Consider the following 11,754-nt stretch of genomic DNA (forward strand, 5'->3'; position numbering starts at 1 on the left):
ATATTGGCGTTCAGTGTGTCCCAACACCCAGACATATCTGTAAATCAACAACTGGATTTCGGCGTCCCTTCGTTCACACATATTGGCGTTTACTGGGTCCCAACACCCACACATATCTTTAACTCAACAGTTGAAGTTCAGTGTGTCCCAACACCCACACATATCTGCATCCCAACAACTGGATTTCGGCGTCCCTTCGTCCACACATATTGGCGTTCAGTGTATGTTTTACGTTGTTCACTGGTCACGAGGAATGGGCATGGGTTGGTGTACCCTCGATGTTTGTTTATGATCCCTGGAACCGTGGAGAATCGGGGTAGAACAGGCCTTTGGCAACCCATGCTCCTCATAAAAGGCGGCTATGGGGTGGTGAAGCTCTGCTCCCAATTGCTCAGATCGATGTTCATGCTGCTGATCACTGGATTCAATTTTGAACTGTTCGGAGCGTGAGTATCAAATGCGAATGAAACGTTTCGAATCTTGATTCCTACTGTTTCCCGGCAGATATAGCCGTAGTAAAGTCGCTGCAGTGTAACGTTTTGTCAAAATCTATTTACTGGAATATCCGGCAAATGTTTTCGTAGTCATGGCTAGATTTTGAAAACTGCACAAGAAAAACAGATTTTGAGTTATCTCCCTTCAATCGATTTGCATTCGCATAACATCGGTAATTTCCGTGCACCATACGTGATTCAATATCATTCGAGATAAAAGAAAAAAAAAGAAAAAAAGTTTTATTTTGAAGTACCGAATGACTTGCCATTTGTAGCGGGGTACATTGAAAATAATGGAAGAGGCTCGCCCAATACGAAAACGAACAGTAAGCTGGATGTTAACCATTTCGATGAATCCTCATGAGACGTCAACTTTCCGGTTACCTCGAGGACAGTAATCAACAGTATACATAGAGCTAGTGTTTCATGACATTATCTCTTGTTATGCATCTGTATTGTCACGTGACCTGCAGCGATGACACAATTAAAGCGTTGCCTCACTGCCTGACGGCCTATACATAGGCCTTGCTAGACAGATATTAGTGACCAACTCACTGCCTGACGTCCTATACATAGGCCTTGCTAGGCAGTTATTAGTGACCAACTCACTGCCTGACGGCCTATACATAGGCCTTGCTAGACAGATATTAGTGAATACTCACTGCCTGACGGCCTATACATAGGCCTTGCTAGACAGTTATTAGTGACCAACTCACTGCCTGACGGCCTATACATAGGCCTTGCTAGACAGATATTAGTGAATACTCACTGCCTGACGGCCTATACATAGGCCTTGCTAGACAGTTATTAGTGACCAACTCACTGTCTGACGGCCTATACATAGGCCTTGTTAGAACAGTTCTACATGTGCAACCAAGTACTAGAACATGTTCGTACTGATTTATTGAAATATACTGACGTGGAACTCGGTATGTTGTGCAGAAAAATAACTAGGCTCGCATTGGATTAGTGAAATTGAGTAAACTCAATTTTAACCGTGGTACAGAAACTATGGTAGCAATAAGTTCTACAACTGCGCACTAACGGTTGTGTTGCTCACAGGTACTTTTAAGGTAATTTGGAATTTGATTTTCCAGGCGCTTCAACAAACATCTTGGACTTTCAAAGGACTTGTCAGGTTGACTATAAGGATCGATTAAGGATACAAACCATGTGTTTGAGAAACCGCCTCAAACATAAACTGTGCTATGACGTTCCATTCCTTTAGTAGCCCAAGCAAGCAAAAAAGAAGCAAACAGCCACAACAACATCTACAGGAATGTAAAGATGCACAAACAGTTATATGACTGACTGTTACAGCACAATCACTTACTCGAAAATATTTATGGCTATGTACAAATACATAACTTCAGTTTTGACTGGTTAAGGACCGTTCACAGTTTGTGGCTTGGGGGACGCCGAGTTAAAGGGGGTCGCCCATTTTATTCTGGAGAGGTGGGGGATGAATGCGTGTACTTTGGTGGTCAGCAATTTTGTACATAAGAACATTAAAATGGTATGCTTAAAAATATGCTTGGGAGGGGTCATCGATTTTATACATGCCATTCAGGGAGTTAGTTACCGTGTACATATTTCTTTGTTGTTTGGGGTATGGGACGATTCACATTGTACTCGCTCCCCAATGTAAACCATCATTACCCCTCCCACTAGTCATATCAGAGAAATATCACGTGTTCCGCGTGACACATTGCTGTCTAAATCATTTCAGTAAGAGCGGCATCATGCCATATGGGGTACTTTGGTCACTACAGGATATTTTCGGTCATTTCTTCAGGACATTCATCTTCACCGCTGAACAATGTATGGACAGTCAAAGACAAACTGCTTTCCCTAAGGTAGTCAGGAAACACGCTTTCACCAAGAGCCCAGGTACCTCGCAATACTCGTGTAAAGGGTAGTACGTTCTTTCTTCTCCAGAGTAACACCGACAGACAGATTCCAACCTATCGCATCTGGGATCCAAACCAATCAGTAGCGTGGATCGCCTTTCACGTGGACCTTGTTCACGTGAACTTTAGTTTCTTTGCTCCCGGAACGACATCCTCTTGTCCGCACGAAGACAAAGTCTATGATCTCCAGGACTGTGAGGAAGCTTGCGCCCAGGAGCAGTCCCAAGGCGCCCCCTACGTCGCACAGCAGGTCCAGCAGGGTATAGGACAAGCGCTTCTCGATGTACTGGTAAGACATAGACGTCAAATAGATCTCCAGCTCAACGAAGTTCTTCCTCCAGTAGGTCGCGTTATGTCCCTTGTAATAGGCGTATTCCTCGAGGAAGTATTCGGACAGGGGTGCTGATGATGGAGTGGTGTCGTAGATGAAGGTTGAGCAAGGCCCGGGGCAGCTCTTCTCGCAGTCCTTGTTGACGTTCTTCACGTAGTCGTCAATACTGGGGTACACACACGAGAACAACTCCGGGGGGTCACAGATAAGGGTGTCATTCCGCTTCATAAACACTTCCTTGCACCCACACTTGCTGACTACGTAGTCACTGAGACATTCTTGCCTGCATGCCTCAATGGAGTAGGGCGTATCCCCGTAGTGCTTCAGCTTTTTGGACCCGCACTTGCTCACAGACGCATCTGCATTCTTTATCTGAAAACAACACACAGTTACAAATTTTCTCGTTAAACTACGCTATTCCTGCTGGTTGATAATGATGGTATGAATACTTTTCTTCCAAGAAATTTTAATCTACAGTCAGTGAATAAATCGTGGTCAAACCGATAGACACGAGAATATCATCAGGCAATACTCAGGAATATGTTCAGTTAATGAACGATAATGTTTGATTTTACCATGTCATCCCTGAATGACGTTAACGTCTATATGAACAGCGATGACTTTGGAATAGAAGACACACCGATCTGATAACAGGGCTCTGGACAACAAGCACGCGCATGTTGGCCTTCAGTTGCCCATGCTTGTCGTAAGAGGCGACCAACGAGATCCGGTGGTCAGGCCCGCTGATTTTGTTGACACATGTCATCGTATCACAATTACGTCGATCGATCTTCATGCTGTTGGTCACTGGAGTGTCTGGTCCAGACTTGATTAGTTTCAGAGCTTCGAAATAAAGCCGAAATATTGCTGAGTGAGTCGTAGACCGTAACTCACTCAGTCAATCACCCTGGACAACAATTTCTGTTACTACTTGTAAGAAGGCTAATTCCCGTCATCAAGGATGTAGCCCCCACAGACAACAATGATGTAATCAGATGTTTGATACGCATTTAGAAGTTGGTCGGGTATTACAAGACACGTGTTATGCTATTCTTTGTTAGTATACACGCGATGTTTCTGGGCTAATACTTGCCCCTTCATCAGGTCACCTGGTGTATTAGCACAGAAACGTCGATTGTAAGCAATACAAAAGCTGCTCATGCATAACAAGTGTCTTGTATTAGTGACTGTAATCCAAGTATGTTCAGTCTACCTTGGAGATGTCGACGGCCAGAGAGGTGTGAAAGCCAGGTCCAACTGAGATTCCTTCCTCAGACAGGATTGGAGGTAGACCGTAGGGGTGTATGGCAACCTGGGGAAAGACGCTGAGGGTTTAGGACGCAGAATATATTTACATATATTAAACGGTGAAGGTAAGTTGTACTGTCTGTAGACATGCATACGTGTAAACATCCGATATGCAAATGTCGTATATGATATTACAGAACAAATGGAGAGGCTCGTTCTGAATAACCATCAACAACAGACCTCGGGAACTGGTGTTACTCAACTGGAAACAAGTAGTTTTCCGTAGCTGGATAAACTGACTTAAACATCAGACTCTCCTGAATTGTAACTAAATCCATAGAAATGCATTATGTCCTCTTACATATCACTGTCCAGTCTCCACGTGGAGTACTCTAGGCAAAGTGCAGCCTGAGGTGTCCTCAATTGCGTTTACATTAGTATCATACTTGAATAAGTACCACTTTGTCGTGTTATTTCACCTTTCATGCCGCTGTGCGTGAAGTGAAGTGTTCAGCCTGACTTGGCCTGGGTTAGTTACAACCAATTACATTGTATCCTACTTTATTGCCCCGTGTATAGTTGCTTCCGATCAAAGTTTTATTGCTGTGTATCAGTCAGTTAGCCCTAATCAAGGCAGTTACTCCGTGATGGACACTGACGCACGCGATCTTCTCAAAATTTATCCCTATGAAAGTCAACACACATATTTTTTTCCAAAGCTACATATTTTCGAAGTATAGAGATATACATTCATCGTTAGTACATTATTTGTCCTGTATCAGATCCTTCACAGCTTATGGACATGTGTAATATATTCTATAGAACGCCTCCCTATGGATCTAGGGAGATATGCTGAACAAATCTATTAACGTGTTTCGTGAATTCACTGAGCTTTGAGAAGCTACACATTTGTAATGAAGTATATTTAGTAATAGTCAGGCAAAACCCATGATACATGTATGACGTTTACGTTGTTTGGATCACCCGGGTTAAGTCAGTCCAGACTAAACACTTGTGATTGAGTCGATGTTGGAGATGAAAAGGGAGAAGGGCGTCACTTTAACGTATTTGGTACCTTTAGTTCTGATGCATTGTGACGTTACAATGTGGTATGTAAGTACACATAACACTAGACTTTAAATGTAAATACAGTTCACGAAGTATCCCTTACGGTTACGCTGCTTTGATCGACCAGAGCTACGTCTGACGGAACACCGATAATGTAAAGTATTGTGAGACTATGTGAAAAAAAGACTTCACTTCGGGTAACTTGTTTGTTTTCAGGACTTCAGATCTAGTCGAAATAAAGTAGTGTTTATGTAGATGTAATGCTGTTCTACATATGAAACAATTATGGCTACATATCTGTAACGTTTCAGGTGCTTTTCAACCATGCCTGCCAGTCGGACCGAACGATTATGACGGAGATTATGTTGAGAGTGGCCTGAAAGATCTTCATCTTTACCACTGAATACGATGAACAGTGACCTTCCAGAGAGGTATGTGCTTGGATATAGACGTGAAAGCTTTTCTGGACAAACGGAAATATTTATCATTACAGGCTTAAGTTTTCATGTCTTGTTTCATTTAACGATTTCAGTTTTACACGTAACCATGCTCAGCCAAAGTGATTCCAAAGAGAATTGATTTAACACTGATTTAGTCGCAATAACTCTATTATGCTGCTCGTCTAAGGGTTCAAATAGCTCATTATTGTCATGTGTGTTTGTTGCATTGATACATTGTAGGCATGGTTGTGCAAGTAATTACTCAGTAACATTGTTGGCTTTCTGACACTCCCGATTCTGTCAACCTGCTGAGGAATACGATATTATGTTTAAACATTAACTTGCATTACAATAAGTTATTCTCTTCATTCGTATTGCTATTACTATTGATGATGTTAAGGTGCGATAATCATGGGTTTGTAAGGTTCTGTTGTCAGCCCAAGAGCTTCAGCCATTTGTGCTCACGTCGTAACTCAGCACAGATTCTGACCCACTTGTCTCGCTACCATTATCCAATTCTGTCATGTGAACAGAAATATAACCTTGAAGCCGGCTCCGTAGTGATCAGCAAAGCTTCGCAGATACTCCTCTTGTTGAGTGTTGAGCGACAACCGCAGACCGTAGGCTCGCCCGGAGTTCCGAGCATTCAGCTTGCCGTCACCTGAATGTATGTATGTATACCTTTAATAGGTATGGTTCTTGACAGGATAAAGACAGCGGTTAAAAACATTATTTACTGGGGGCCTATAAAGGTAACCATTACGACATGAAAGGTCTGTTAATTCCTACACTCGGGGGAAAACAAACATTAATAGGAAATAGTTTTGCAAAAGGCGATCGAGAGTTATCTGGAGTTTTTGCTGAGATAAATGTTATCATTAAGAAGGTAATAGTCAATGCTAAAGTTTTATTGCATCAGTGGGATGTAGAGAAGGCATTATGCAGGTTGGGGTCAGCTGTGGAGAAATATAGCGAAATAATGCATCATGGTCAGTACGACTGGGATCTGTCTTTGTTATTTGCTAGGGGTGTGCTCCAGTATGTACATGTATTTACGAGTCATACAGTCCCGTACACCCTTTCATACACCGTGTCACGAATGTATTACCCTTGCCATCTCTTTTTCAGATTATCTTTAAGAACCAAGAGTCCATCTTTGGTAGAATGAGACACAAAACGTTTAGCCATGAGTTTCCATGAATGAGAGATAACTCACGTTTGCTTTGTTTACGATAAATATGATCGAATTTGGGAGATTTGTTAAACAAGTGAACTAAAGAAACATTTTATTTTTTCTATATCCTAACTAACACAAACAAATAAGAAATTATGGCAACAGCTGTATTACTCCGTTTATGCTCATAATTGTATACGAAAATAAAATTTCGGAGCGTTCAGCCCTTTAGCAGCCTAACTCCATGTGCATGGAGTCAAAATCATTTCTATAATAAGTGTCCAGTGACAGGTTTCATAGGGTGTACGGTTCGTACACACTGGCAAATGCGCCTACATGGTTTTACTCTAGATGTTGCAAACATCTAGGGTTACATCAACTCGTGACCAGTGAACAACTTGATTATAATGTACGTGACAAAAAACATGACATACACTCTCATGCACATGACATTTACCTTCGTGCACCTGACGTCAGACCCTATAATGTAATAACGCAATGTTGATGCCGTCACAACCGATATAGATCTTCACATTCGTGACGTCAATCTTGATTTACACCACCACGTACATGACATCAGCACTTACTAAATTTTCGTTGGGTTTAACTGAAATCCTGCATTCCGACTGGCTGAACTCACAAAGTCAAACCATTACTACTGTTTGGTGGATGATCCCTCTGTCAGTGACGCTGTTGGACCATTCTACATACCGATCATGGATATCATGAAACCACGTTTTAGTAATATGCCTGCAACTTGGTGTTTCTGGGAATGGTACTGCGATGACGTCACATGATTTTAGTGTCGTCTGTATAAGACTTGATGCTGTCAACATTTCGATATAGATCAATACAAACCCTTAGTTCTTACCGTTAAAAACAAAGCAGAATCCAAAATCAGTAAAGGTGGTGGTGAAGTTTTCTATCCCACAATCACCAACTTCCCATCGGCACTGGAAATAGAAAGGAAATATTTCTCATTTGGGTTTTCCTGACTACTGTAAGCATTCTAGTTTTCGTAGCTTTCTTTCTACTCACTTATTGACATGTGTACCTTTACACCTACAGGAGCGTGCACTGACATATTGATTCAACCGGAACAGTGAATGTAACAATCCTGTTTTCCAGGAAAATAAAGTGCCTTTAAACAAAACTGCAAACTATGTGTTATTTTCCTGCAAAATAAACAGAGGAATTCGAATGCAACAATATAGCCATTGATCACGTATCAATATTATGTAACAACAAATACACCTATTTATAATGACGTAATGGACTGTACAGCATTGCATTGCGGTATTGTAACGTATGGTTTCAGTAATGGGCGTCCCTAGAGATGCATAGCGTGCTTGCTCCATCAGCATCGTTAAAACGGAAAACCTATTTCCCAACGTGTCAAAGCCAGAGTGAGTGATTTAACCTAACCACACAAACACCAACGAGCACAAATGTCCGCGTAATACAAAACCAATCAGTATTACAAAGTACACATGTGATTCACCTACTTTGTGTGACACTGCCTACAACTGGAGCGCACATGTATTGGTAACGGGCAGTTTGTGCTCTTCATTAAGTAACAAGGTTTTCCTCAGGTAGCGTGCGGACATGTACTGATGCGGAGTAAATCTCCCATATATCGGCTTTTGAAAGACTTAAAGTGATAAGGTGGATAAAGTGATGACTGATGTCATATAAACACTACGGAACTCTGTTAATGGTGTTCAGGTTGTGTTTCCTGGCGACTGTCCACTAGCACTGATTCCTCCGCTCAACAATAGCCTGTAATGTAATATTGACGTTAGCACTTCAACAAGCAAGTATATAATACCTGCTACATTTCAGCAATAGACAGAGAGGATACAGATGGTTTTACCGTTGGTTTTTGTTACAATGTACAAGGGGTGTACCAAAACGTTCCCTCCTCACCTTGAACAGATCGCACAAACTCAACCAAATTCGCCATCTTTCTAGACCAGTATCTTAGCTTATACTTAACATGCAACACATGAATTCCATGTGCTATCATTTGCTATATATAGGTGTCAAACAGCGTGACCCTCTCATGTGCTCTCAAAATGGAAAGAACCGAATGCAGGGCTGTTATGAAGCATCTTCATTTGAAAAGTTTACACCAAAGCAAACTCATGATGACATGACGCAAACATTAGGTGACAATGCTCCTTGAGTAACAGAGCCATAGAGACACTGAAGAATAGCAAATTGCTGTCAACAGACTGTCCGTTGATCGAAGGCTTCAAATCAGCTGCAGATGACCTGTGTCTGAGTATTCGAGCTCTATTCAGAAAAGTCTTTGACATTAGACAGATGGAGTGATTGAGTAATTGTTCTGATATACACGAAAGGGGATAATAAAGACCAGAACGGTTTTCAAGACATAACATTCAACAGTTTTTTCCCAGATTCTGCCACGCACCAAACGTTGACATGCTATTCCGTATCTTGTAGCTGTAGACATGAATCATGTCTCCTGTCAACGAATCGCGTAGCAGATGTAGCAGCAGCAATCTGCTCTTCTCTTTGCTTCTAGCTACGCCAAACATTTCGCACGCATAGATTTCTTCGAGAACGTGTGCCGCGTTTTGGTGTTCGTTGGCCCTATTGTTGAACTCCATGTTGTCTTCTGTGTATTGGGAATCGCAAACCCCTAGGTCGTGCCGACTACTAGGGGCAGGAGAATGAGGAAGGAAAATCGTGAAGTGATGCAGAATCTCCATTGTGTATATTACTACGAACCTTTCCTGAGTTTCCTATTCTTATAGAAGGGGAATACAATTTGATCTTAATTTGTAACAGATATATCAAAGAACGCAAATATTACATTTATAAATATTATTGGCAAAACCCTAGTGTTCATAAACTTGTGCAATTACTGGAACATTATATTGATAGAATCATTGTCAAATGATAAATGTTAAATATTTACTATATTTATTAAATCATAAGTTCTCACATTGGCGGACATGCCCATGGTTGAAGACTTCATAAAGTCAATGTTCTGTTCGGTAACTGTTTGGCAATTAGCTACTGCACATGACGTGAGCAAAATAACAGTGTAAAGAATAACCCATGAGCATTTGTATATGAACAAGGTTTGTGACCGTTGGGTGCCCAAAATGTTATCTGAAGACCACACAAGTCAGAGAGTCATGGTTTGTCATCAGCTTCTCGTGGACTCCTCTACAACACAGATCATATCCGTGCATCAATCATTAATCATACAGGTGTATTAGCTATACAAGAACACAATACAGGTCGTTTGGATGCATTTTCAGCTAGCTGATAACACATGTGAAAATGACATGAAAAACACACGAGGGTTTGGTAGAATTGCTACTCTTGCCAATAAGCTGTCAAAGTGGACAATACAAAAACTTAACCGCGCAAGTAAATTCGTTGTTGGCGTAGTTGTAGAATCTCCTTTCTGTGACAGAAGTTATGTACTATCACGCTGTCTTCCGTCGATTAATGTACTTCACACTGGTTATGTCAATGTCTTAAATGAACTAGATAGCGTCCTTAAACAGACTTAACATTTTCGTTTTTGGTTTCAGATGTGACATCTGATTATTCTTTGACGGTCCGTTTTATCCCGAAAGTAAGTATGAAAAACATGGCTTCCTTGATAATGTTTTCCATGTGTACAAACTCTACCGTGCTAACCTTCAACATTTCACATCTGTTTACATTGCAGCCCCATCAAGCAACATTCAAGTAATTTCATGGAGCGGGACGCCTACTTGACCAGTGATTACAGACAGCTACAGCCTGTTTCCATGTGACTAACAATAATCGTGTCACCATCAGTATGCCACCGCGGGGAATACATTTTATCAGAGACATACCACATATAGCATGCAGTGCAACTACAAACAAAACATGACATACAATGCAATGGGAATGCCATTCTGGAGGTGACTGAAGCAATGCAAACGTGAAGGGTACATGTACTTGCCTGTAACAGTTGATAGGCAATCGCGTGTCCTTGATCACGATAAAACGTCTCCCAAGCCAATGGCTTTTTGAACTCCGAAAAATCTAATCCGTCGTAAGATGGTGTGTCACGGAGGCCATCAAATCCAAATGGTTTCATGCGTTTCACCAACGACACGAAATGACCTTCAGTTGCCGCCTGGAGTCGCATAAAGTTGATGTTACAGATGGTGACGGTGGGGAAGGGTAGAGCTGATCCTCTCCGGATATCGTAGTTGACACTTATAGGCTGTTGAAGGTAGTGACTGATCTGGTTGGAGATGTTGTAGCATGTGAATCCGAGGGCTGCCACTAATATCATCACCCATACACATCTGCGACAACACCCGGAGTCTGTCTTCAATAACGAGTTCAGACCATGCATGTTGACACAGTCAGCGAAAGGCGGACTAGGCTCGGAGATCTTGGTCGTCATTTTGTTTAACGTCCATCAGCCTGAGGCTGTGTTGCAGGTATCCCTATACCCCGAGTATAGAGCAGTACCTCTAATCCCAGGAGGAAAAATCGATACTATTTATGCTATCACATGTTCATGTGAAATAGAGCTGTCACGGAGGTGTTTGATTCACGAAGGAGAACTGCAGTCAATTCGGTTTCAACCTGCCTGTTGTGTTTCATGGATTCACGGCCGTGGAAAGCAAAAACAACAAGAAGAACCCACACGCATACGCACGAACACTTGGCTTACATTTCCAGCTTATGGACATTCATTTGTTTCTTTGCTGAAAACATCTCGGGGGGGGGGGGGGGGTATTCTGTGTGAGTCAAACGTCTCGTGACAATTGTCAAATGGAATTTTACAACAAACAAACGAGTTCGCCTGTCACCATGACATCCCCATACTGAACATGGTCGAGAGGTATCTCTGTAATCGTTACTGACAGACATATTGCATGGGATGTAAACGTATCTACTCAAACATTTGTAGAGCTGGTAACTTATTATTCTTTTTTAAAATTATCCTAGCATATTTATATAGCGCCTATATCCACGCAAATAGTGTTAATAGAGCGTGTTTTCTGTAATTTGTATTGTTATTGATTCTACCATGGTTCGTGAAATGCATCAGCTTGACCAA

The 11,754-nt window shown here is 41.7% G+C and overlaps 1 protein-coding gene across 1 annotated transcript; it reads right to left on the reverse strand.

Moving 5' to 3' along the window:
• Positions 1–718: 718 nt before the first annotated feature.
• On the reverse strand, positions 719–11,377 carry LOC137279145 (acid-sensing ion channel 1A-like). Its single transcript, XM_067811621.1, has 5 exons — positions 10,639–11,377; positions 7,537–7,618; positions 6,034–6,152; positions 3,949–4,047; positions 719–3,107 (listed from the first exon to the last, which is right to left on the reverse strand). Exons 1-5 carry the CDS (start codon positions 11,089–11,091, stop codon positions 2,484–2,486), a joined length of 1,377 nt encoding a protein of 458 aa, XP_067667722.1. The 5' UTR covers positions 11,092–11,377; the 3' UTR covers positions 719–2,483.
• Between the last annotated feature and the right edge of the window lie 377 nt (positions 11,378–11,754).

The sequence above is a fragment of the Haliotis asinina genome, chromosome 3, assembly GCF_037392515.1.
Source record: "Haliotis asinina isolate JCU_RB_2024 chromosome 3, JCU_Hal_asi_v2, whole genome shotgun sequence".
In the NCBI taxonomy this organism is placed as follows: Eukaryota; Metazoa; Mollusca; class Gastropoda; order Lepetellida; family Haliotidae; genus Haliotis; species Haliotis asinina.